Source organism: Apus apus, chromosome 19, assembly GCF_020740795.1.
Source record: "Apus apus isolate bApuApu2 chromosome 19, bApuApu2.pri.cur, whole genome shotgun sequence".
Lineage (NCBI taxonomy): Eukaryota > Metazoa > Chordata > Aves > Apodiformes > Apodidae > Apus > Apus apus.
Window position 1 is genome coordinate 9,223,920 of NC_067300.1, and position 27,899 is coordinate 9,251,818.

General features: G+C 40.2%; 1 protein-coding gene across 2 annotated transcripts; it reads left to right on the forward strand.

The window, feature by feature from the left end:
* Positions 1 to 1,097: 1,097 nt before the first annotated feature.
* QSOX2 (quiescin sulfhydryl oxidase 2) lies at positions 1,098 to 27,803 on the forward strand. Of its 2 annotated transcripts, none has more exons than XM_051636772.1 (12): positions 1,098 to 1,329; positions 5,861 to 5,961; positions 7,277 to 7,325; positions 8,442 to 8,550; positions 8,746 to 8,836; positions 10,277 to 10,422; positions 11,023 to 11,166; positions 13,255 to 13,384; positions 15,562 to 15,684; positions 16,538 to 16,688; positions 20,709 to 20,897; positions 23,484 to 27,803. In XM_051636772.1, exons 1-12 carry the CDS (start codon positions 1,098 to 1,100, stop codon positions 24,032 to 24,034), a joined length of 2,016 nt encoding a protein of 671 aa, XP_051492732.1. In that variant the 3' UTR covers positions 24,035 to 27,803. The 2 variants fall into 2 exon arrangements, with proteins under 2 accessions (XP_051492732.1, XP_051492733.1); XM_051636773.1 differs by having other exon boundaries at positions 8,445 to 8,550.
* The last annotated feature ends 96 nt before the right edge of the window (positions 27,804 to 27,899 follow it).

Consider the following 27,899-nt stretch of genomic DNA (forward strand, 5'->3'; position numbering starts at 1 on the left):
AGGTCAGGAAAGGAATAGGCAAAAGTGGCAGAATCTGTTACTCAGTTCTCAGAGGAGAGGATTTTTGCCCTTTTACTATGTGAATTACTAGTCAGAAACCATTCTAAACAATTCTAACCTCTGAATTTACCAGTGATCCTGAAGTCAGAATCAGAATCCATTTATCCCCTATTTATTCTTGAAGGACGAAAATAAGTGTTTCTAAGTAAGAAAAGCAAGAATTACCCTTTTGAGGACCTCGGTCTCTCATTATCTGAGATTTGAACTCCTCAAAGGTGTCCTCTGGGGACGTTTTCTTCACTGGTCTTCTGCCCCTGTTAATGTAATGAAAATTCTTGAGCCTGTTTACAAAGGAGAATTTCATACGGTGGCCACAGCTATGAAAAGTGTCAAAATCCATTCCTACCACACCATCAAACTAAACTGACTAAAAGGGCAGAATTTCTAACATCTACTTCAGAGCTCACTGTGTCCTGTGTGCAGCCTTTTATCATTCCTTCAGTTTTGAAGAGAACCTGCTCTTTCCCTGCTGAGTGACGTCCTTTGGGATGAAGCAGTTCTTGACCCCAAAGGCTGCAGGATGTTAAACCCTTCTCGGTGAGAAGCTTCGTGACGTCCAGTTTCTATCCCAAACTGCCCCATGAAATCGACCCCCAAGCTCTCTATTGCTTTAACCACGTTACATTTTTCCTTAAGACAATTCCCCTGAGGGAAACGTGGCTCTGAACACGGCGGCAAAGGGGTTACTGACGGCGTGCCCCTGCCACCAGGCTTTGATAAAGCACCTGGGCCATGACGGGGGAAGGAGGGAGCGCCCTGCACCCCTGGGCCAGGGGTAAGGCCATGGCAGCGGGCAGCCCGCGGGGGGCGGCTGCCAACAGGTGAGTCCCCTCCGGGGAAGGCCCTGCGGCCGTGTGGGTGGCGTGGCCTCGCCGCGCTCGGACGAGGGACCCCGGCTCCCCTCAGCAGGACACAAGCGGGTCCCCGCTCCGGACGGGCGGCGGGGCCGCTGGCGGGGCCGCGCTGCAGGCCCCGTTGCCAAGGCCGGCGCGTTGCTATGGCGGCCCCGCCCCGCCCCTCGCCGCTGGCGTCCCAAGATGGCGGCGGGCGGGCCGCGCGCGCTGCCGGCCCTGCTGCTGCTGCTGGCGGCGGCGGCCGCGCGGCTCTACCGGCCGGGCCAGGACCCGCTGGCCGTGCTGGCGGCCGGCTCGGTGCGCCGGGCGCTGCTCAACTCCTCGGCCGCCTGGGTGGTGCAGTTCTACAGCTCGTCCTGCGGTCACTGCATCGCCTTCGCCCCCACCTGGCGGGCCCTGGCGGGGGACGTCAAAGGTGAGGCGCCGGCGCCGCCCCCTCCCCGCGGGCTCTCACCGGGGCCCCGCGCCCGCCGGGCGCTCGCTGCCGCCGCCCGGCTCTCCGCAGCTGCTCCCGGCGGGGGGGGCCGGGCAGCCCCGGGCCGGTCCGCAGCCCGCCGCGGCCTCCCCCGGGCCGCGGGCCCCCGGTGCCGGTGCCGAGGCTCCCGGGTGGGTCGCAGCGGTGTCTCGTCGTGCCTCGGCGCAGCTGGTCACCCGTGGGGCCTCGGCAAGGGCGGCTGGCAGCGAGGCCTGGGCCCGCTGTGTCACCCGTGGGCTGCGGTCCTGCCTTGCCACGCGTGGCCGCGCGGGGTGTGCCCCTGGTGCCTCGTGTGGGGGGGTCACCCCTCTGCCCCTCCCCGGGGCCCTTCCCACCCCGCCAGAACGACACGCAGGACGAGGCGAGGTGTGGAAGGTGGTCACCAGCCCCCAGAGTCAGGGTTTCATAGGAATCTAGGGATAAAACACCACACACACACGGAGTGATCCAGCTGCAGGTTTCCATCTCTGAGGCACCAGAGGTATGTGTGGACTCTAAACTCTTAGGGGCAAGATCTTCTGAGTGTTTTGTCAAGAGACCATTTTAAAGGCGAAATGAGAAATACATGTTGTGGTTCTGGAGAGGCTGTGCGTTTGTTTGATTTGTATCTTGCAAATTCAGTAGAGTGTGAGTGGAATAGAAGAGGGGAAAGGGCAGCCGGGAAATAATGAAAAAGTCTAAGTGAGAGTCAGGTTTTCAGAGTTCTCTAGTGACTTGCAAAGAAGTGGTGGTCTCTGTGGTTCATACTGAGGGAGACTTGTATCACTCTCTCTGCTCAGTGTTTTTGGTAGGTGCTGAAGTGTTTGGCTCTTTGTAGATCTAAGGTAAGGAAACAAAATGGTCCCTTGGGTATCAGTTAAGTTCAATACCTCTGGTGGGGGGAAGACCTGATATCAAATGTGTAGGAAATGTTATACTTAATAGAGTGGTGTTAAATGCTTTTGAAGTACTCTTAATGCAGCATTTGACCCAAGAGACGTTTCCAGAATAGGAACAGCAGTTCTAGTGCATTCATACAGCTGCAGTTTTTGAGAGGGAGTGAAGAGCTCTGGCTTTTCTCTGGCAGCCTTTTGTGGTAAAAGTGTTAACGATTTAGGTGAAATGTAAGGGCAGCATGAGGCATACAGGGTTTTAGATACACGGAAGTGGAGGCCCACCCAAAAATAGGTCCTGATGAACTCATCACGTGCTGAGGGTTGCTCACCAATGAGCTGAAACCCAAAGCCCAAGAAACACAAAGCAGGAAAGGTTTCACAGTGTTTCAAATGCTCTTTACTGGCTTGCCTTGTTTGGTTATAAAAGCAGTAGCTTTTTTGTTTTCTTTGCATAAGTTTGTGTAACATTTTCACCTGATTTGGTTTGCTTGTGGCCAAAATAGTGTCACATTTTCTTCTTTGAAGAACAAGTTGATGTTTGAGGCTGCAGTGAAGATCATGAAGAGCCTGAACTAACCAGAGCTTTTGTCAAAATAAAGACAGGGAAATGTTTATATATTCCCACAGCAGCATCATGCCTTTGTAGGCAATAGTCTTCGTAACTTGCAGTGAATTCCTCCAATATATATTTTCTTCCTCATCTGCAGTCGATGATAACTGCAAATGATGTTATGCACTTGAATTACTATAACCAGTTAAAGACCTATCTACTTTTTAATCCATTGAGGTTTTATGAAGACTTTAATTCAAAAATTGTATTTTTATGCTTGTGGGCATTGGCACTACCAGCAAATGTAATTGGCTTCTGGTGTTATTTGTCAGCAAAATGTTTCCATTTTAAAGGTTGGAATGAATGGGTTTTGGTAGGAGACTGAGAATAGTCGCACTTTTTGTTGGTAGCTTCTTAAAAAAAAAAACAAACCCAAAAAATGTTTCTGTCATTTAGGCTGCCACAACATTTATTTTTCAAAAAATGTTTACTCATCTGCTAGGATATTACAGCTATCTTTGAGGATCCAAACTCATCTACATTAGAGAACTCCTAGATCACTGTGGTCGTGTTTCCTAATTTGGCGTAGTCCAGTTAAATTGATGCAACTGCTTTGTCCATAAAAGGCCTGTGCTAATATACTTCATTTTTATTTCATTTCTCATTTGTTAAATCTTGGCAATGCTACCATTACAAACTTCATCTCAGAAGATAATCCTTCTGGAAAATAGGAATGATGCTTGCTTCTGTGTGATTTATGTTTTGAGTTTGATAGTCCCTCTCCTCTCAGAACAGGCTTTAAGCTTAGAGTCATTGCTGCTGCATTCCTAATCACACATTTAGTTTTATTACAGTAGTGTCCAAAGTGGCCATTATACTTAATTGTGCTTTTTCTGTCTTAAAAGATGATTGAATCTATCTGCCAAAATGCCTGTGGGCTGGAATTATGTGTAGAAGTAACAAACACTTGGAAATTTAATCTACAACAACTGTTGAATTATACACAGAAGTAATCCATTCCTCTGGATTTGGAACAACTGTTCCAAATTTAGCAGTTGTTCCAAATCTAGCAATAATAATTTATTTCTATAAACTTCTTTAGACAGCGAGGAACTGCAGAAACCTTGTCATTATTCAGGAAGCAGCATATGTGTTAAAATATGTAACTCCCCAGCAGCACGGAGGGAGAGGGTCCTGCTGGTACATCTCCTATCTCTCTGACTGGAACTTGATAATTAAAAATGACACCTGGCATTGCATGTTCCTGCTGCAGGGAACACACAAGGTTTATGCAAAGAAAGGGTCTTCCTCCTCATGCAGGCTGACTGGTGTGTTGGTGTTCTGCCACATTTCCTAAGTGGGAGGTCTGACCAACCTGCTGGATTTCCAGTTTGTCCAGTACGTTCATGTCATTCATAGGAACTTGTTTGGCATAAACAGAAATAGTGTTGCTGAACGTGGTATCACTCATCCACTCCTTCTGTATAGTTTGAGAGTATTTTAAAAATACTAATGCTAATTTAAAATTCATCAGTATTTAAAAACAAACAATCCAAGCTAGATGCCACTGTCGACTTACACAGGCTAGGCTGGGCTGTGCCCTCCAGGAACTCTTGCATCCTTTAGAAAGGAAAAGCTCCTTTTTAAGCAGCAGCAAATGCTCAGCTCACACATCCCAGCTGGTGCTATTTAACCCACTGTTGAGCCAGAGATGGGTTTGCATTGTTGAGAGCAGGCAATTTGCATCGGGCTCACAGTGCTTCTGTTCATTGTGTGGAGGGGGATCAAGACAGGTGGAAAAAGGAGGAGGAGTGGTGAAAGTTGAATGAGATAGATACCCAGAAGCCAAACTTTTTTTTTTGTTTTGCATTTTATTTTCTGAAATAGACTGTTGTATCTTTTGTGCTCCTGTGAATACATGCCCATCTGCTCCAACATGCTTGTAGTTACTCCTGGTGCCTGTTCAGCTGTTGGCATGTTCAGCACAACTGAAATTCTCCATCAGCTGCCCCATCCTCGTCCAAAGACAAATAAAGGTCAAGCTAAATTTCAGAAGCAGCCAGGCATGTAACTGTCAGTCAGATCTTGAACTTGATGAAGCTTTCATGCTCTTTGGTATAAAAGCAAGGTTAATTTTAGTGTTTTTTAAAGTTTATTGATACTTAGGAATTGTGGTGTATCTTCAAATTCTGCCCACAGCTGTTTTGATTTAGCTTAGCTTTAAAAAGTAACTGTCTGAGGAGTCTTTTGGAGCAGTTCTCCCTTAAAGTGATTGCAGCAGCAGAGCATGGCTCTGAAAGATAAGTTCCTAGCAAAATGAGAAGGAAAACCTATAAAGGAGTTGAAAGCTTTTATTGAAGTTATATAAGCATATTTATAGAAATACTCTAAACTCTTGTGCTTATTGCTGTGAAAATTTTATAAAGGAAACTTTAAACTCATTGTTTGTTGCTTTGGTTAAAACTCAGATATTTTTTGAGGTCTGTCTTACTTACTCTTGTACAGCACTAAAAGATAAAGGTAGCTTTCAGTAGAGAGTGTGTGAGCCCCAGGTTGTCTGCAGTTCTGGAGGTATTGATAAAGCTCCAATTCAACATGCATCAAATTTGTGGGTTTGTAATTGACAGTCATGTGCATGAGTAATTTTGGATTATTTTTATTCAGTTATATGTTTTCTGCATGTTTTGTTTTAGGAGCTTAGCTAATGGGAAAAGTGTTAGGTTGGCCCCTGTTTCATCCTTCTGGATTCAAGAAAGCGTCTTCAGCCCTGGAACTGCAAAGTGTGTGCTGGGATTCTTCTTTGGGTGTCTTGAAAATACATGCAGCTAAGAAAAACAGGGAGGTTTTAGTTATTTTAAAAATCAGCAGCTTGCATTACACGTGAGGATAGAAGTGAATAGCAAATGAGAATCGACCGAGGGCTTGATTTTTATGCCATTGGAATCCCTGGGAGTTGTGCTGCTGTTTTCCAAGGGAAGCAGGGTAATCCATCAGCTGGGATCCATGATCACTTCTGCTGAAAGCTGAGAGATATCTTTGTTTTCAGAATGGGAATCTGCAATTAGAGTTGGTGTGCTGGATTGTGGGGAAGAAGAGAACTATGAGACGTGCAAAGAATATGGAATTCACTATTACCCAACTTTCAGAGTAAGTGGCATCAATATGTTACCTTAGGTAAAGGATAGGCTTTGTAGTAACTAAAACCATAACAAACTTGTTTGCACAGAGTGTTAGATGCAACTAGTTGTTCTTCAGCTGGACTTTAGCTTTGCTGTTGGTGAGAAAGTTGCAGGGTTGATAAAAGTTCAGGTTCTTCCTGAACACAATACCTGATGCAGTTGTTTATAGTAGTAATTTAGTCCTCAGTTCTGAAGTTGGAAAATTCTAATTGAAAGCAGATACCATTCTGGAAAATATTATGTTGTTACATTTATCTAACACCTAGTTGAAATATATTTGGTAGATAATAAGACCTTGTTTAAATATTTTTCAAATTCAAATGTTCATGATTATTAACAGCATTATAATTTTAGTGTGTGAAAATAAAGGTAGCACATTGAAATGGCATCATGAAATCAGTTGATTTCATGACCAGGGCTCCAAATAAAAATCTACCCTTGACTTATCCTACACAGTTTTTCTAATTTATTAATAATTTGCTTAAACTGGCTTTTAAAATGGATCCTGTGTTTGCCAGAAGTATCTACCATTGTTCATCTACGGGTCTAAGTGCAATTTTTACCTCCTCTGTTTTTGTCAATCTGTACAATCATCTTATTAACCATAAGAGTAGGCAGAATGTGATGAATGGAGAGGATCGAATAAACTGTGTTTGTTCCAGCAGGAGAGAGAACAGGAGACATTTTACTGTAGGACTTGGGATGTTCTGCCCAGATAGAATGAACAATTATAAGTATATGTTTTAATCTATAAAGTTTTGAGTGTGAATTGGAATGCACTCTGTATTAAGCACTGATTCTTTTCTGTTTTATTTTTTATAGCAGAAGGGAGCCAAGCTCCATTATATATCCTGTTTAACCACTGGAGGGAGTAGAGAAAATGTGAATAGTGTTCTGAGAATAAACACAGTGGGTAGCACTGATTTGGTTTTCAGTTAATTAATGTTTGGATTAATATTTGCAGTAATGGATGCAGTATTGATATTTATATCCAGCATTGCATTATACATTGCAGTGTTTTTCCTCTAAAATTTGGCTTTATTGTGTAGCAGAGTTTTGACTGGTACCTGTGAGCTACCCTCTTAGAGTTGAGGAGCAGGTTTATAACTCAAAGGCTAAGAGGAAAAATTATCTTCTGAATAGGTAGAGGAAAAGTGTTTTGTAATTAGAGCTGTAAAAATTAAAATCTCTTGAAAGCCATTTTTGTTTGTAAAAGGAGCTTTTGTCTTACACAATGAGTTATTGTCAAAGCAATAATGCTTTTTTTTTTTCCTCCCACATAGTACTTCAAAGCATTTACAAAGCAGTTTACTCCTGGAGAAAATTACAAAGGTAAGAATATTGTACTGTAAGAAATCCTGAAGCAGTTACTCTGACAGCCAGGAATTTGTCACACAATGAGCAGAATCCCTTTGCCTGTCACTTAGTTTAGACAGCTGGAGCTGGGATGGACACTAAATAGCTCTTTAAGATATGATATTACAAGAGCCATAGGAAGATGGAATATCGGGCAGAATTTTAGAGAGGCAAAACAGTTGTTAGGCTCACATTCCTCCTTTTTTTGAAAGGTAGTTCTTAATTTTCACAAATGGCTAGATAATTTGAAATTCCTTTTTTCCACCACACACCTCATCAGCTGGAGATGCAATTTGCTCAGTCCTGAGGAGTATTTTGATCTGTCAGTCGCTTTCCAGGCATCCTGAATCTCATTGGGAGAACCCCTATTCAGCTGTTGACTAACTGAAAACAGGCTTAGCCCCTGTGTCTGACAGGATCACAGCTTGAGGTGGTTTGTCTGGGGACAAAAGTAATGTTGTCTTTTTCAATGGATTAACATTTAAAAGGCCAGAGGTCAGAAGAAAGACCACCTGCACCATTAACCCTCCATGGTGAAGGAGGCTGTAGTTGTACCTGTTACTTCTTGGCATTTGTGAGAGTTTCTGTTTTTAAATTTATTTCTTTTAAAGCAATAAATAAATAAATTTTAAAAAACAGTCACAATTCTGTTATTTCTTCATATTGTCCCCTGGCTTTGTAATCTCTCCTGGCCCGTTTGGTCAGGGGGGTACATTGCTGCAGTTTTTAATACATGATTAATATCCTTCGTGCAAAGAAGCTACTGAAGTTGCCTGCCAGTTACTGTGAAAAATAACACTGTTTGAAGAGAGAGTCACCAAGCAAGGCAGATGGTTTGATTTGGAAAAGTCCTGAAGTTTTATTAATTTTGGGGTGGGATGACAGCTTTTAAATATGATCTCATCTCAACACTCAGATGTAATTCTACAACTAAATCCTGTGTCCCTGTTCTTCAGCCAAATAGTGTTCTGTTTTTTTTAGTCCAAATAAAAAACCTGATACAGAAAAACATGCAAATGTGTGAAAACCTGCATGTGAGTAATTTTTCCCCAGTTTTCTGAAGTATTGTGGTTTTTTGTAACCTGTGCTCAGCAGGAGCAGATCGAGAGCTGCAAACAGTTCGTCAGATGATGATTGACTTCCTGCAGAACCATTCCCAGGAGGTGAGGCCGCCTGCTTGCCCACCACTGGATCCAGTTTTGTAAGTTCCTTGTTTAAAATACAGCTGGTGTGTGCTTGCTGTGTTAATGCAATAAAATGTAGAAGGTCTTATTAAAAATGAAATAAGCTTTTTTCATACGATCACTTCTGCCAGGAGATTGTAGAAGGAAATCCCTGGGTAGCAGTGGGTGTGTTGCATTCCAGCTGGGCTAAATAGCTTTTCTTTTCTCACAAGGTCCAGTGATATTACTTCTCTTTTTGACAAGAGCAGCCATCATTACACTGCCATTGTGTTTGAAAGTAACAGCTCCTATGTTGGACGAGAGGTAACTATTACTTGCTGAATCTGAATGCATGTTATCATAACCCAGCTGAATTTTGTTATTTAGCCAAAATTTCTGATTATAGGACTGCATTAAAGGGTCGTAAAGGACTGGTCATCCATATTTGAGGTATCACAAAGTCAAGAGACTCCAAAGCACTGTTGTATTTAGTCACACAGAGGAACTTGCTTACAAATTAATGTGTTGTCATGTTAACTTCTTCCATTCGTGTTTTAGTGGCAGATTAATTTGTTGATTTCATTGTTAACACAATTTTTTTTTTCTTGCAAGATCTGAAGATCACAACAAAAATATTATCAGATTATGTTATTGTTTTGTTACTGCTGGAGAGCTTTCATAATATTCATTCTTTTTGTGATTTCAGCTGTTTCCAATAATCTAAATTTTCTGGTCCTTTTTCTTCACATTTAGGTTTTAGGCAATTACATTCTAAATTAAGATGACAGCATACAATTATTTTCAGAGCTCTGAGGCACTGAGGGAGTGGAAGTATTTGGCTTTTTGCTTCTCCCACCTCCTTAATAAAATATTTGATTTGGCATCATTTCACCGCCTAATGAGCCTGCTGTTAGCTTAGACAACTGTTACTTTTCTCTTCCTGCCAAGATCTAGGATAAGGAAAGAAAATAAATTGCATAATTATCTGGGCATAATCTGTGGAGAAACATCCGATGTCTGTGAAATGTGTCTAATTAGATCTGATGCTGAGGTGGCCCAGTTGCAGAAGGAGAGTGTGCTGCCAGAAGTGAGAATCCCTTTGAGGAGCAGGCTGCTTCCAGACATTTGTTTTCTGGAAGCTGCTGTGTTGCTACAAGTGGGCATTACTGAAGAGATGAAATGTGATGATTATTAAGCTCTTCAGCTTTTTATTGTGCTCACTTTAATTGTATTACCTGCTATTATAGGGAAAATCTGAGCATCATCTGATGAGCAGAAAGTGGAATCTGCTTTCAGAAGCAAAAATATTTGCCAAGGAACTTAATTGTTTTCTAAGTCATGGACTGGACATCAGAATGGTGTCAAGTGGTGGGGCCAACATTTCTTCCCTACCTGAAAATTTGCCTTTAGACTCTCACATGTATAACATGAAACATAAACCTCTTGATACCCATGGAATATCCTCTGGGCTATGTTAGGGTTTATGAGGACATTTTATCATTCATGTTTTCTTCAAGTGTTAGATTTCTAAGGGAAAAGATCATGATAGATGAAAAAAAAAAAAATGGAAGAAAGGAGAAATGGTTTCCAGAGAAGAGCATATCTTTAACTGAAATTGTTCGTGTCCAGAGAATACTTGTAGATGGACTTGCAGCTTAATGATACCCTTAAAAGATGATGCACTTCACCCATTTATACGTCCTGCCCTCAAGATGGGATATTCCTTGAACAATGTGTAATTCATGTCATCTTCTCATTGCCCAGGTTATCTTAGACTTGGTCCAGTATGAAAACATTGTTGTGAAGAGAGCATTGGATTTGGATAAGCCTTTTCTTGAGAAGCTGGGTGTTACCTCAGTCCCTTCCTGCTATCTGGTGCATCCCAATGGCTCCCATGGATTAGTTAACATGTAAGCAGTTATGTCTGAGGAATACGGGGAGGTTCAGTTAAGCTGTAAAAACAGTTTCTGTAGCTTTCTTTCATACAAAGTAAGTTATTCTATAACCTTTTGCATGTTTATAAGGACCTTGTGTCCTGACATGTTGTTAATCAACCATGTAATATTGTTACCTGAGTTTTTTACACTACTTTTGCTTACCACTGTTGCCTGTGGACAGCTTTAACCTGTTTCTGTGATACTTCTAAAAGGAAAACACTTTGGAATAAAAATGAAAAAAAAATTATGAAGCCTTAGAGCTCTTAAAAAGCTTGCTTGCAAGTAGCTGTAAGCTATTTGTTCCCTGTGAGCACTGCCTGTGTAAGGCAAACTGATGCTTTGGTGAGCATGATCTGTTCTTATTTTGAATGGAATTTCTAACCACTAATCCAATTGATTGTTGTTACTGTTCCTAAACTGAACATGATTTTGTTTCACTTTGTTTAAAAACATGTTGCATTAGGACTGAAAAACCTAAAGTGAGTATCAGATTTTGTAAAGACACTAATTTGCTCTGGATATTCACTTAGTCTGGTGTTAAAAGTGACCCTTACTTTGTCCATTTACATGCAGTTTGAAGCCTCTACGGTCTGTCTTTTCCTCGTATTTAAAGTCACTGCCAGGTGTAAGGAAAAAACTTCTGTTGCCACTTCAGCTGCCTGTTCAAGAAAACAAGGAGGAAAAAACGGAAATGAAGGTGTGGAAAGAGTTTGATAAGTAAGTGATACCCTTGATTTTCAGACCAGTGCCTGGTTATTAAGATTTCCTTGCAGTTTTTTCTTGCCACGTGGGAAGCTGTGCTGTAATTTAATACAAAATCATAGTGAAGTTAAAAATAGCACTTCATTCCAACCTAGGTGATGCACCTTGAGGGGAATAGGTTGGTCACTACTGGGTGATCTGCATTCTGCTGCTGAGTAAAATTAAAGGCATTCATGCTTAATGCTGGAGAAATTATGGCATCAAAGCTGAGAGCAAATCAATTGTTGCTTCAACTTCATCTATTTTTCAGTATATTCAGGTAACACTTGAGAATTTGTTCAGTTCCAGCATCAAGGCTACAACTTCCTTTTACAGTTAGGAGCAGTATTTCCAACAATTCAGAGGTTAAATTATATATGGGCTTTCAGTATTTGTTTAGCAGCAAGCATCTGAACTGCTAATGTTTTTCTCTAGAAGTATTGATAAATAATTAATTACCTTAAAAATACCAAGGACTTATCACTTATTACCTGAAGTATATGGATCACTGATTTGAGTTGTTGGAAAACTTCAGCAAGTAATCAGTGTCCCCCTAAAAGAAATAATAATTAGCAAGCTATAGCATTTCTGTAGGGAGAATTATCTGTGTGTGTGTAATAGAGACACAGTGCCCAACAAAAAGTGCTTGTCAAATGCAGTATAATAGAAAACTGTAGAAGATGTTTATCATACCAAATCCAGTAAGGTTTATCTTCACCCTCTTTCCCTCTTTGTTTGAGGGAAGGAAGCAAAGGCTTTGCAGAGATAATCTCTCAGCATCTTTACATGGAAAAGATGTAGGACTGAGTGCTTTCTATTTTGTACTTATTTTCCTTTCATGGGCACTAGTAGCATCATCTTCTTTCAATGACTATTATAAAATACTTTAGATGAAATACTGTGTTACCAAAACAACTGAGTTAAATTGAGTTGCTTTCCAGTAAGGCAGATTCTTGTTGATGCAAATCTCAAGCCCAAGTATCTTCCAGATAGGATTTCTTGAGGGAACCTCATGCATTCACATGGATGAATCTGTATTTAAGAAATTTGAAGCACAGTTTTGCTGTTCTTCTAAACTGGAGTACATTGCTAGTTAAGGACATAAATTCAGAGTAAGTCTGTAGTTTGAGCTGTTAAGAATATAGATTATTTTGTGTATTAATGCTATTTCATGCATGTTATTTAAGAGGTGGGACCAGCTAGTTTCTTGAAGAACTGTTCTTTTAATTCTGTTTGTTTTTAGAAATAACAATGCTGCTGAACTCTTGCAAGAAGTGTGTAACTAGTAACTATGTGAACTTCTGTTTGAGTACATGACTCAGGGTCTTGTGTTTGATGTATTTGTTCTTTGGAAAGTGTTTTTGTCATGAAGATATTTGGTTGTGAGAAGGAACTCTTACAATATTTTATTTGCTTTACATGTCACAATTCTGTCCTAAGAGCTGATGTGAGTAAAATGGACTGTTAAACTTGTGTGCAAAGAACCTACGGTTAAACAAGAGCTTTGGGGAGAGGATTTCTAGATTCAGTCCTTCCCAACATTGACCTTTTTCAGTCTTGTTTGCACGCCTGCTCTGTGTATAATCTACTTTTGTTCAACAGAAGCCTCTCTTTTTTCATAGCATGTCATTTTTCTACTTGTGGTCAGTCCTGAAGAGCAGCTGTAATTTCTTCCCACCAGCCATTTCCTTGCCAACAGTGTCAGGGCTATAATTTGATTACAAGGTAAAGCTGGCTGGGAGGCAAGAAGTTTAGTCAAATATCAAAGAAATTCCTGTGTGTGGTTATGCCTCATTTGTCTAATTCCAGACAAAATGACATCAAATTGCTCTTTTAAGGAAGAGAGTACAGTGAGACTCACTGAATTTGGCATTCACCACACTGAGCACCTGAAGTAACCGCTGCATCTCCCCGTGCTGGCCCAGGCTACTCTGCAATCACTGTGGGGTGGCAAATGTGGAGGTTTTAATGCCACCTACTATATATCAATTTTACCTTCATGACTGGTGAGAAAATGAGCGAAAGAAACCTGCCACTTCTGAGCATTATATATGTGTGTTTCAGATCTAAGCTGTACATGGCTGACCTTGAGTCGGGATTGCATTACCTGCTCAGGGTAGAACTTGCCACGCACAAGACACTTGAGGGAGCTGAGCTCAAGACCTTCAAGGATTTTGTTACTGTCTCTGCCAAGGTACATGCTTCTAGTCTCTGATTATTTGTAAAAATAAAGTGGCTCTAACATAAAATTTATTATGTGACATCAGTCTCTCAAAATGTCTTTCAGGATGTTTAAATCTGTGCTTCCTCACTAGCTTAAAAAATAGTTTTGTGGCTTTCTTTAAATGTTATCTTTGAGTTACTGTATTCTCATACTGAGAGGATTGAAATGGGTTTCAATTTAATCTTAGAGGGCTCAAAATTAAATAAAGCTACGGTAGTCTGCAGCATATTGAACAAACACTGTAAATATAGTCCATTCATCAGATTTTCAGAAGTAACTATTGTAACTGAGTGGGATTAAAAAAACCTTGTTTTTCATTCTTGACTTTTGGATTCCATTAGTGCATACTTGAGAAGTGGTGTTCTGCTTAGAGATGGTAGTAATTTCTGTCTAGTTTTTGGGAACAGTTGAGGTCTTGAAGTAAATTATTTCAAAATAATTGAGGTACTGAATATAATTGAGTATTTAAATAAAGATGCTACATAGTATGTTTGAGTGAAGGGACAATATATGTCTCTTTATGTCTCTCTATATTTGCTTACTGAGCATTTAACACTGTTTTATTTTAACCAAAGTGAATCAATAGCTATTTAAGGGAATAATAAGGGAATATGAACTGTTTCCAGATATCTGGATTTGTCTGAAAATCAGACAGTTCCTTGGCCCCCCACAGCCGTCAGAGGTCAGAAATCTCTAGCTGGCCTCATTTCTTTAAGAAAGTGTGGTGGTAATCTTTCCATCATATTATCCCTGAAACATCCTCTCTTCTTCCTAATGGCTCCTGGCCAGCTGATGTCATTTGCTCCCCTGGCTGTTAGTGCAGAAATGGGGAATGCTCTTTTCCTTGCATGCTCAGCTCCTGCTGCCGTTGCCCAAGGGGGCTACTCTCCTTTGCATTCTCTTGTCATGTCACACTTCCCTTGAAGTTCTCGGGCAACTTTTTATACTTTCCTCCTGTCTAACAGCATTTAGAGTGATGAGAAATCCTAAGTCACAGAGGTCTTTGGATCCCTACTTGGGGAATTTTCTGGATCCCTACTTGAGGAATTTTCGTAGTTGTAGAATTAGGTTTTTTGACAGTGCAGGAGTCCATTGTTTTTTGAATTCTCAGTGAGACTGATACCTACCTGAGATGCTATTGTATTTTAGAGGGTAATGCATGATATTCTGGGGCTCCTATGGGAGCAAAGGTAATTACAGCAATTACAGCATTCCCTCAGTAGCTCAGAGTTGTGCTCATTTTCTTATTGCCTATTTAGGAGCTGTCTTTGAACCCAAACAAGACACATGGCCCCTTGTGTTAGAAACAACACAGACAGTTAGGAAAAGGGAGTTCTTGCCCATTAGAAGTCAGTGGTCTGTGAATTAAAGACATTATCAATAGCTGGACACGGGCTGCAGAATGACTAGCTTATGGATAGCATGTCCAGTCATAAATTGCTTGATGTGTTTAGTGTAGCAGATCCAGGGACTTTTATTTCCCCATCTGTTGAAATTCTGTTCTCTCTGGAAGGGTACTTAGAGGATGGTATGCATACTCCACTTAATTCTGTAGTAATTACAACCATCATTAAAGCAAGACACCGTTTCTAGTGTAAAATAATGGCATTGCCTGTGATTTATAGTTCCTCACACTCATCTGCTAGAGTCAGACTTCCTGAAGTTGTAAGTTAAGGAAGGCACTATTTCCAAATCACTTTGGAAATCTCTATTACTCATAGGAAAAGGAAAACATTATCTACATTTACAGAAATCTGAATTTATATATAAAAACTAATGTTTGTGGTTAATCTAAGGGGGAGAAGGATTTCAGCCTCCCTCACTCCCCTGGGTGTTGTGCTCCTTTCTGAGCTGTAGACTGAGCTGAGTTACCTCAATGCAGAATTCTACCTCATCTGTCAAAAGTTACTCTGTAGCATTTCTGCCTGCTGTTGAGTAGCTTCCTTTTACTGGTTAACATTTTGTACATGCGTCTTGTTAAATGTTGTAGGCAGAAGTGGGTGTGAGAAGGCAGAGCAAGTAACTCGTTTGCTCAGAGCAAAAGAAAATTGGAAGATGGGAAAAACACATTTAGATAATAAGTCTCTTGCTGCTAATGAGATTTGTGCTTTAAAATATGAGTGTTTTCTTTTTTTTTTTCCTCTCAGCTTTTTCCTGGCCGTCAGCCTGTGGTAAAGTTGTTAGAGACCTTGCAAGAGTGGCTGGTGAGCCTTCCATTAGACAAAATCCCTTATGATGCCATCCTAGATCTGGTCAACAACAAAATGCGGGTAAGCTGTTACTAGTTCCCAGCATAAAACACAGCATTAGGAAAGGATAAGATTCTATATAAATCTAAGACATCACTTACTGATGGTCCCTCAGTCATAATGGAGTTATAAGAAGGTTAAAATGAAAAAAAATCATTACCAGAAAAAACAATAATAATCCACATGAAGGAATTGAAATGGAAGAGTATACGTGTTCCCTCGTGTCAGCTTCACATGACACAGGGTTCCCAGCAGAAATTTTTGAGTAGCCTTTTTGCTCTGCCTGGTATCAGCAGGATTCTCTTGAAGGTCAGAATTTAAGTGGTGGGATATTTACTCATTGAAATGGGCATTATTCCTGAAGAGTTTCCCAAAATATTATTTTAATTTCCTGTTAAGATTTTACCACGGTGTTCATGTAGGTCTTGCTGAGTAATAGGGAATTTTTAGTGTGCCCAGGGAAACTAGCTCTGTCAGAGTTTACAGTAGTATTTGTGTGTTGTGTTCATGCTGGGCTTCAAAAAGGAAGCTACATCATGTATTCTGTCAGACTAATGAGACATTTGTGGTGTGTGTTTCAGTAGGTTTGATGTCAGTTACTGTACATTGTGTGTCATGTAACATGTTTGCAAGAGATGTGGTTTTATAATGGTGCATCAGAGTATCTCAGACTTCAGGATTGTTAAACATTTGCGATGTGTTTGCCTGAAGATGGATTCATTAGCAACAGGAGCAGAAGGGGTCATTTACTCTTTATTATCTTTCTTCTTGCATCACCTCAATTTCAAGGTAGGATCAGCTGTGACTGCTGTTGTGTTCAGTGATGAATTTAGGTCCCAGAGCTGCCTATATTTTAATATATTTTTTTTTTCAGATTTCTGGGATATTTCTTACTAAGAAGGTTCAGTGGGTGGGATGTCAGGGCAGCAGACCAGAGCTGAGGGGTTATACCTGTTCCCTTTGGAAGCTGTTTCACACCCTCACTGTTCAAGCTGCCCTGCAACCAAAAGCTTTGCTAAATACAGGTAAGCAGCAGTTGTTTGAGATGCTTGAAGGATAAGACAAATCTGTGCAGCAGTTCAGCTGTGCAACAGAAAAATAATACTGCATTACAGCCAGTTTTTTTGAGTGTAAATACTCAGACATGCGTGGAGGGACAGTGGCTTTCGAGATTTAGCTTTCAGGTTGGTACCAGCAGAGGTCAGAGCATAGCTTTGCTGCCATGAGGAGGCTCTGAAAGAAAGCCTGGCAGTTTGTTCTTGCTTAGAAATGTGGTAAATAAAGTATGAGCAGTACTTAAGGTCTGAGCACTAAAGCAGAAAAAAGGAGAGAATTTCAAACAAAGAAATTTTCAACTCCCTGAGAAGGGATGAAGATTATTCATGTTACCTGAGGTTGTGCTGTTAATTTAATTTGAGAAGAATGGGCTTTAAACACACAGTTTAGTAGCTATAAAAGCTGTACAACCATTAGCCAATCCTGAAATTTTATTTCTTAAATACCCAACGTTCTGACTGTTTAGGGTTTTTTTCAGCTGAATGTATCTAGTGTCCATTCATCTGTGCATTGATACACTACCTTGATACTTACCTTTACACTGTGTAAAATTGCTCATTTTTAGACTTGCAGCACATTGTGAAGCAGAGTGTTAATATTCTGGTGAGGATTCCTATTTAAGAAATGTGCTGTATTCCTTGCACAATGGAAACAGAATTACTAGTGTTAAAATACTGGCCTTCATCTGTTTTTAGTCTTGCCAGGACAGTGCTTTGGTTATAGTTCTATTTAATTTTCCTTTAAAGCCTTTTAAATGTCTTTTCTAAGGAACATAAGAATGCTAAATTGACTGCTACTAGATGACAAAACTCAGAAATTTGAAATGTGTAACTTGCTGATTGTATGTTATAAATAAAATTATTTCATTTCAGCTGATGGGTAGATACATTTGTTCAGCATTACTTGTAATCACAGTGAAAATCTCTCAGTCCTTACTGTTGAATCTGCTGCAGAATAGGGATTTTTTTCCTAGCTAATCATCCTGTTGTTGGTTTCTGGTTCTGTCTTTGTTTTGTTTTGTTTGGTATTCATGGGACAGTAGGATGAATCCCTTTAATTTAGTACTCTGCTCTGTCTGGTGAGTTTGGTTTTGTTTTTTTCCTCCTGGTTGATACATCAACTGTTCAACAGGATCGTGCATCAGTCACATTTTCCCTTTTGCCCCCAGTTGTCAAAAGTGTTCTAATTAAATGTAAAAATGTTCTTAATATTTAACTACACAGAATTCTATCTTAAATTGGTCCCATGCTTCAAGCCTGAGCTGGTGTCAGCCTGAAGTTAAAAATATATGGTAGGACCTGGGAACTCTTTGGCACACTTAACCATCCATGTAAATCGGGACAGATACGTGATGATCACTTCTTATGGGGAAAGAATTGGGTCAGTCTGAGACTGTCGGATTATGTCTTGGGAGGTTTTCCTCTCCTTATTGCTTGTTTAAATCCCATCTACTAAAAAGCATGATGTACTCCCTAATCCTTCCCACCACAGGTAGGGTTTTATGGTTCTTGTCCACTTTAAAGATTAGGGTTACCCTGAATTGCAGTAGTTTGGGAGGGAAGAGAAAAGGAGGATTACACGATGATACATGGCAGATGTTAATAGAAGATTCATCTCTGGGCTGATAAAAGAAAAACAAACAAAATGAGCCATTTTGCAATTGTTTGTTTTCTTTTTAAAGCTGCTGTATTTTTCTTGATAGTTTCCTTTACTTGCAGAGTCTGGCAGTCAGTGTGAACTTGCTGTGGCTTTCTTGGTAGAATGGGTTTGTTGGTTTATATCTGACACATTTTAATGGTAATTGGTGGAAGTGGAACCTGTGGTAGGATCAGCATAAGGGAATCCAAAGGATCTCTGAGCAGAGCTGCTCCCATCTGAGCATGTATAAAATCATTGTAGAGCTGTAGTCCTGAGCGTGTTTAGTTGTATGAAATCTGGTTTTAGGTAGTAGGATCTATTGGCATGAATGAGACAGGCTTGTGGATTTTATATATATATATATATATATATACACATATATATATATAAAAAAAAAAAAATCTGTGTTATTTTTAGTCTGGTTGCTGGATTTGAAAGTCCTCCCCACAAAATGAATTTTCCAGAGGGTAACATTACACAGGGGGAAGAGATATAACTCTGTTCCTCCATAAAGAGGTTATTTGCTAGCAGTTTTGTTGTGTTTGTTGTTTTTTTCTAATTATATTTTTAGCATACATGGTAAAACTCTTTTCCCTGAAATTTATTTCAACTTTCCAAAATTATTTTTCAGCCTTTCTTTTAATACTGTAATTTAATCTGCTTTAATCTCATAGCTTTTATTTATACATGCCTATTCAATCACAGATATTGAATGTCTGAGCAGAGATTGTTTGCTTTTTAGGATTTCTTTTTGGCTTTAAAGACTTTTTTTTTGCTGGCATGTGTAATAATATGTTGTCGTTATTCTAAATCAAGATGTTTATGATAAGTCTTCATGCTTTTTTTTTTATACAGTTATAGATGAGTACTCTAATTGTTTGGAATAGGTTTTGTTGAGGGTTTTTTTTCCCCAAAAAGCCATGGGTGTGCAGAGGGTCTGTATGCTACCAAATTGTTTGTTATGCACTACCAGAAAGGGACAGTGAGCAAAGCCCTTAATCCTTTCCTACAGACCCTACAAAAGCTGCATTGTAAATCCCTGGTGGCAGAGGTGTTCAGCTGCAGGAGTTGGGAATTTGATCAATCAGCATCATAAAATGTATTTTGTTTGACCAACGTATGTTTGTGGTAACATAGAGTTCATTTGTAAGTACATTTTGGGATAATTTACTAGGTCAATTAAGCATGAATCAGAAAATCTGGGAGACAGAGATTAAACTATTAGGATTTTAACAAATTATACCTGCTTTCCAAGCCAGTTGCAGATGTAGGGACTACCTGCTGTCACAATAAAGGCCCTGGACAGAGTTCTCAATTGGTAAAGACCTTAATTTACTTCTGAATAAAATAATGTTTTGTTGTTTTTGTTTGTTTGGGTTTTTTTTTTCTGCATTATCCTTACTTCAAATGTCTGGATGTTATAGAAGGAATAACGTGTTTGTATTTATTTTAGGAGGAATTCCTGAGTTACACTTGAAAGTGCAAGTGTTGCTAAGTAGCTATTAACTTAGTGCTTTCAGTGCCTGCCAAAAAAGCTGTGGCGTTAATTACTGTAATGAGATTCTGGTGTTCTGTGATACCTCAGAGTTATGGAGTAACTAACAGATATCACAGGCACCTTGTGAAATGCTTAGCAGAGAGGTTTTGACTCTTGGTTTTTCAGCAGGTCACCATAATCTAGTGCCTGAGCCTAAGTGGGATGGTGAATGCATAACATGAATATTCATTTAGTTACTTGGAAGTCTGGGCTTCCAGAAGAACTGTGTGAAATACAAGCAGGACTTAGTGTGTTTGAACACAAACATGAAAAACCATGTTAATGTCCGATTTTCGTTTAGCTAACATTGAATATAACACTATTGCTCACCTAGCTTGTTTTGAACCTCAGTGTGTTTGAAATAATTCCCTTGTAGTTGTGTCTGATATCCCAGACAACCTTTCAAAACTGTTTGTAAATATGCTGTTTGAGAGCACTTGAAACTCTGTATTAGAAACCAAATTATTTGGCAATGAATACATAAATGTGTCACCTCCTTAGTGATGATATGAAATAGGCATTTTGTTGGGGAGAGGTGTTTCTTCTCGGAGCTGTGTGAAGCTTTTAATGCCTCTAATATCTTTGTGCTTACTGAGGTGCAGGTTCTGTGTGATGGCACATGTGCTTTGGATATCTCTACATTTAAAAAGTGACAGTTTCTTCTGTCTGAAGTGAAGGTGTGAGTTTGCATGAAACAGGAAGGCTGCAACATTGCCTTTCCTTTTCCCGGGGTTCACTTTTCTGTACATTGAAGTGTGTTGAAGCTCTGTGTTGTCCAGGTGGTGCTAAATGCATCTGTCATCTGTCCTCCCAGGTCTTGAAGACAATCCCCAGGCCGTACTTCAGGTCATGCGGAGATACATCCAGCACTTCTTTGGGTGCAAGGCCTGTGCTCAGCATTTTGAAGAAATGGCTAAGGAGTCCATGGATGCTGTTAAAACCTTAGACGGGGCAGTTCTCTGGCTCTGGGAGAAGCACAACGTAGTGAACAGCAGGCTGGCAGGTATGGAAGACCTGGCTTAGGAAACCTGCCTGGAAGCAGCTGTGTCTGGAGGACCAGACTGGGACATTTCATACACTGAGGCTTGTGCTGGGACAGAGAGGGATGCAGATTAGGCTCTGTAATGTGAGTTTAAAACAACAGTAACTTTTGTTTCTTTAAATTCTTCTATTAAATACATACTTCAGAAGACCAACTCCTTGTTTACACTGCTGTCCAAGAAAGGGTACTCGTGTATAGAGTAAAACCTAGAGCATCCCAATCAGCTTTAACTTTAAAAGACCAGCACTAGCCATGTCATAAGAACTATAGTAGTACTTAGGTTGGACTAGATGATCCTTGAAGTCCCTTCCAACCTGGCATTCTATGATTCTCTGATTCTAACCTTTGAATGAGTGAGAAATACACACTGGAGATCCACTGCCCTCCAGTAACATGGTTACCTCTTGTGAAACATCATTAAAAAACTTCATCCTTCCCCAAAACACTGTTGCTGCTGAGATTTCACTTGTTTGTTGAATCTCTCTGGAGTACAAATCAAAGCCTTTTCAAAAAGGAGCAGTGCAGTTCAGCTACTTATCAGTGGCTAAACAGTAATTACATTTCTTTCTGTAACAGTTTAAATAGATGTTAAAACCTGTCTTCATTTTGTTCTGGAGGGATGCTGGATCTAAAATTATGATAATTGAACAGGAGACCTTCTCAGGATAAAAGAGCCTTAACTATGAGCAGATCAGCAACTGAATAAGATAAAATTACTGTATGAAGAAAATCTGTTCCCCTCTAGATTTCTGTGTTTTCAGTTAGACTAAAAGAACCTTTAAAACACTGGTTGTATTTAATGTGTTCTGTTATGGGGATATCAAGTAACTAAAGCACTAAAGGAAATTGGTTTCTCTTTGCACTTAATCCCTGTCTGCTGTTATGGATCTGTGTAATGTAGCATTAGTTACAATTTAAATGTGCTATATTGTGTTTATTTTATGGTTATGCTGAATTCCCAAGATTTATGAAGTATTAAATACTGTTGTGAGCGTAAACAGTTTGTCTCCTTTCTCCAAGGAGAAAAAAAGTAAGTGATGAGGTATTAAATAAAAACATCCCCTGATGTTTGTTACTATTGTCAGGTTGAACACAGCAAAAGGGAGCCCTGTTGACTTGGAGTTGCTAAGTAGTGGAGCAAATGTGCTTATTTGGAGCATTAAGTTATTGGAAGCCTCACATGGATATTGATTTAGATGATGCAACAGCTGGCTGAAATACCCTTTTAGTAAGAACTATAAACATCCTGGAATAAATAATAATGTTAAATTATGCTTTTTAAGTTTGCTAAAATTTCTCTTTGGGTCAGTGACTTATTTTAGTGTCCCTAAAGGCTGCATCTGTATTTCTGGTGTTATATATATATTTAGCTTTCCTTGAGAAATGGTGTTTGACTGGTCAATGAAAACCCCTTCAAGTATGGGTCAAGATTGTTGTGTGTGGCTCTGCCCTATCAAAGTCTTTCCTATTGCTTTAGAATGTACAGATTTTATTCTTCTTCTTGGCAGGAAAACATCAAGCACAGCAAGTATTCTGTTTGTAATATTACCATAAATGTTTTATTTCTGCTTCCTCTACTGAAACAAATTGATTACTGGGTGACCTTTAAGAGCTCTGACATGCAGAGTTGCTCTCTTACTTGTAAATATCAAGGAGACAAATTTTTTTCAACAGCCTTTGAATCCCTAAACAATATTTTGTTCCAAATCATGAGGAAGTTTCTTCCCTTTAAAAATCATAAAAATAATAATAAAATAAGAACCTATATTTTGGAGCTGTTTTAAGCATTAGTGTACTAACAGTCAGCTAAATTAATCAGCTTCTTACAAGGTAGAGATTTGTGTTCCAAAAATTGTCTCCATCCACGTTTTAATATGTTATTTTTTTTAGAACAAGGTTAACACCAACTACCATGTTCAGCTCTTTGCCATCAAGGCAGAAAGGTGTCCTAGAGCTGAAAATACATCTGGATTATGATAATGGCTTTTAAAGTACTGGAAAGAGTTTCCTGTGGTAGTAGCACAGGCTATGGAAAAGCAGGGTTGGGATGGGTGACAGTGCAGAAACACGACAAGAGCTGCAAATCTTTGGCCTTGAATCTGCTGCAAACCAGGCTCCAGGATTAAAGAGTACTGAGTGAAAAAGAGCAGTTTGTTTTGAATGGTATTTAACCCCTGAAGGGCCCAGAGGAGGGTGTCTCCATAGCTCCTAAAACCAGCAGCTGCAGTGTCCTCCTCTGTTGGAACTTGAACCTGGGAGCTTCTACTGAGACAAAAGGAAAATAATTGTGATTTAGTGTCTGTGTTTTGAAAGAGGAGGCAATACTTCAGAACATCATTGATGCATCCGTAAGGAGGCTTATGAATTTCCAAAATTATTCATTGTTCTCTTCAGTTTAATACAAACATGATTGTTCTGGGGGCTTCTTCCTGCCAGCCTCACAGTGTGCAGGTGGGCCATGCTCGCTGTGGTTTCCAGTGAGCTCTCTGATGGTTCAGCTCTCCTAGTACATTCACTTCTGATATTTTTGTTTCTCCTCCCAATTAGGTGATTTGACTGAAGATCCAAAATTTCCCAAAGTTCAGTGGCCAACTCCAGACATTTGCCCTGCATGTCATGAAGAAATTAAAGGATTACACAGCTGGAATGAAGCCCAAGTTCTACAGTTCATGAAGGATCATTATAACAGCAAAAATATTCTATATAAATACACTGAAAGCCAGACTGACTCCAGTGAAACTGAGCAGGGAGATCCAAGGGAGATGAAAGACAAAAGCCTCCCGAAGAACCCGAGTGGAAACAGAGAAAATAAGATCCAGGATAAAGAAAACAGACCAGATTCTGAATCGAAGGTGTTGAATAAGGTGATAGGAAATCATGGACCTGTCAAAGATAGTGGTAAAGGTGCAGCTGGATCAGCCAACCTTAAAGAGATGAAGCAGGCTGTGTCTTTCTTAGGGATTGGGTTTTCAAACCTAGACATGAGTCTGTGTGTCATACTGTATGTGGCATCATCCTTGTTTTTAATGATCATGTACTTTTTTTTCCGAGTGCGTTCGAAGCGGTGGAAGGTGAAGAATTATCGCTCGTCTGTGTAGGGGGTTGAATGGGACACAGTTTTCATTGTATGTGGCTGTTCAGTACCAGACACAGCTTTAATATTTATGATCAGGGATTTTATATACAGTATTCCTTGTTGAAAACCCCTTTCTTTCCAAGTCATTTCACAAGTGTTCTAGCTTAATGTACAGAGCTCCCTGTAGGAACCCTGGTCTTTGCCTGAGGCACACAGTGCTATCCCAGAATGTCCACTTTCCAGTTAAGATTTTTCCATTACTTCCCACCTATGTCCTTTACTCATTTTCAGAGTAAACATTACATTATGCAATCAACTGTGCCTGGTTTTAGAGGGAAATTGGATATTGTTTTGTGTGCTTCAAGTAAGGTGTTTTTTTTTTTCTTTTTAACTTCTCTAGAGCTGAGTTTACCTGCCAGAGCACTGAGCAGTTGTGCTGCTCCCTTGGCTGCTTCATTTGGAGAATTCTGATTTTTTTTTTTTTCAGGAAATGAGTTCTATTCTGACTAAATCAATTCTAAACCTACGTGACTTTCTCAAATGTTCTTTTCACTGCGCATTTAATGTAGAAAACATTGTGTATTCAAGGGAGTCTTCGGTTCTCCTGTGCATTCCAGCCAAGGATGTGTGTGACTCTGCTAGGAGGAGAGTTTGGGGCAGTTTGTGTCTCAGTAAACAGCCTGACTCTGATTGCTAAGGCAGTCACCTCTTGTACTTTAGTTCAGATGTAAGGACAGACTCAGGCCCAGAGCTTTATTGGCTCTTCTGTTGGGTGCCTTGATTAAGCATGAGAACTCCCCTTGCTCACTTATGAACCAAAAAAGTAGCTGAGTAATTATTGGAAGCCAATTCTGATGAAGCCTGGTAAAGGAAAACAGTGTTTTTAGTGAAGGACACTGGGATTTGCATCAGCCTGCCAGAACAAACTCCCAGATCTGGAAATACCAAGTTTCTTATGCTGTTGGATCACTCCATTACAGTGTGGTAGTTTTTTTCCTGTGAGGTGGGTAAACACTTCCCTTGGTGTTTCCAGTTCTGAGCTCACAGAGTATCACCTGCTAGGTGTAAAGGTGTCTGTGCAGTACTTAGAAGAACAGGCCATTTCTCCTGCCCTTCTGCTGGAGTGATCTTCTCTTTGGGTCAGGAAGGGTGTCACCAGTGGGTAGGTCCGAGAGCTGCCCCGTTCTGGGATGTGGCAGCAACTGGGAATATGGCAGCTGCATTCAGGGATCTGGCTGGCTGGGGTCCTGCCTGGCAGCAATTAGAAACCATGAAAACAGTTACAGTATATTCCAAAATTACTATTTGGAATGGGGGTTCCTTTCTGATCCTAGCTGGGGGGCATAATTCATGTCCTGGGTAGTGAAGTTTATAATCCTATCCAATGTAATTGAGCATGTTCTAGTTATCCATTACCTAATCTTTAGTTAATCCTAATAGGTTTTGGCCTCAATGTTTTCTTGTGGCAGTGAGTTCTACAGATTAATTATGTTATATAAAAAGGCTTTTCCTTTCAATTCTACATTTGCAACTTTTAATTTAATTGAAGGTTTGCTGGCTCTTCTATTACATGAGAAGAAATACATAGTCCCTAGCCAATTCATGGTATTTATACTGTTACTGTCTCCTCCTCTGATTCCCATCATAAGCCCCAGCATAAAAAGTTTAAATCCTAGCAACAAGGATGGCCTGAAAGCACAAAAACTCAACAGGGAGATTTTTTTATAATCAAATTTTGTTTGTTCACAAAACCGAATGTTTCTGACATGAGTTTCTGCAGCTTCCGATTGGAGGAACAAAGTTTGGCTACACACATCTGCTGTCCCTTGTTCCTTTAGTGTATCAAAATAGCAAACACGTGAAGTATTAACCATCTGAATCTCTGTTCAGATGACACTTTCAGCCTGCCGTACAGAGGAGGGCATTTCCTGTGGGTCTCTTAAGCCATCTTCACTGTTCGTTGTCTTCACCTGGTGGCTCTTGCTTCAGTATGGGAAGCTCTCTCTGTGAAGCTGGGGCCCAGCTCCTGCCACCCATGGCCTCTGCAGAGCCCAGAGCTGCTGGGAGCACCTTCAGGTGACTGATTATTAATTAATCAGCCTATGCCCTGACATGAAAACTTCTCTTTTTAAGTCTGCAGCATTCAGTCTGAGCATATGGGGACCCTGACTGTCCAAGAGTTCTGGGACAGGGAGCCACCATGAGTCTCTCTTCAGGAATGTATAAGAGTCCCTGTAATTATAGGCCCTGGGCTTGAATAATAATTAGAACAACTTGTGAGCAGCTAGAAGGATAGAGACCCAGTGGTGTGAGGTGGGCCAGGCTGGCTGGTCTGTGCTGTTTGCCTTGTGCTGCAATCCAGTGAGAGGTCCCAGCTGGAGGCTTGTGAAGAGAAAAGCCCAGAGTTTCCCAATTTGGTTTTGAAAACTGGACAACTTTTAAGTAACTTCATCTAGGGAGATTTTTTTTTATATATATCACCCAAGAAGCAGGGACATTCTCAAAAAAACCCACCAAACCTACCAAAACTGCAGCACAGCAAGTGTTGGATCTGGGAAATGTGGCCAGTTCCTCTTTGTCACTGTTGTTGCACATTTTGAAGTTGAAAATGAGTCATTAGTGCTGTTGCTTAGAACTCTGCCAAATATATAAACTCAGGTTTGTCAGCTCTGACACATTCTGCTTTTCATCTGCAAATGAAAACAAAAGGCTTTGAAAGTTTGTTGGGATGATTCTGCCATTAAAGAGCAGCAATTATTGATTTAGAACAAGGTGGGGGGGGGGGGTTTGCTGTACATCATTGGTTTTCATGTCACTGTGACCTTGCTGGAAAGGCGACAAAATGAACCAATACTCAAACCTTCAGTGTTATTGTTTTGTTTCTTAAGAGTGTAAAATACATTAAATCAGGATGTTGATGATCTGTGTTGGTGCTTTAACTCTGTTGCCAGTGAACTGGCCAGGGCTTTCACTGTAATTGCTAGTAGTGCCCTCATCTGGAAAAGCTTTCTTGACTTCAGTTGAGTAAATCTTGCTTCACTTGTTCTTATTTCAATCTTTATAATGACAAATTATATCCTTTTATGTACTCTGATTAAAGATATATTATGTCTGCTGGGTGGTGCTGCTTTGCTGTGGAGCATTAGCAGTGAGTGAGTTGCAAACAGTGTTTCCTTTTTAAAAATTGCCCCAAACCACCATCTCCTCAGTCCTGGAGCTTTTGTTTGCACATTGTGCAGCACCACAGAACTTTCATTTGTGGATGGGGCCGTGCTGGTGGCAGCCACTTCTGAGAAGGATTTCTTGGCCCTTTGTAATTCATGGAGCTTTCTTTGCTCTTTGGGAGTTTTTAAAGAGGAAGTACTAAACCTGGATAGGAAATAAAAGGAGTACAGTGGAACTATGCCAGGAGAAAAGCTGCAAGTGCTGAAGAAACCTAATGAAGTTATTCCTGACAGCTCTTTAATTTTTCCTTTCCTGCAGTGTATCCATCCTGCTATTCCTGCTCAGAGCTGGATGGGATCCACCATCTTAACTAAAGGTGCAAGGTGTATTATCTAGGTCTGTGCATTGCATATGAGGAACTGAAGATAGTGAATATAACTGTTGAGTAATTTAAATGCTTAATTTATTTATATTCAATAACTTGACATTTTCACGTCTGGTTTGTTCTGGTTTGTTTGGGTTTTTTTACTCAGTCTCATACCTCCCTAGGAAGGAAAAGTGACCATTTTGTACTAAAATGTAAACTAATGTGCTTGTTGAAAATAAATTGCAAACATTTGGGCAAAGTGGTGGATTTTTTGGCTTTTTACTTGTATTTTCAAGTTCCTTTTAGCTAAACTGTGTTGCTAGGACAGCTTGTACCCACGTCCATTTCAAACCAT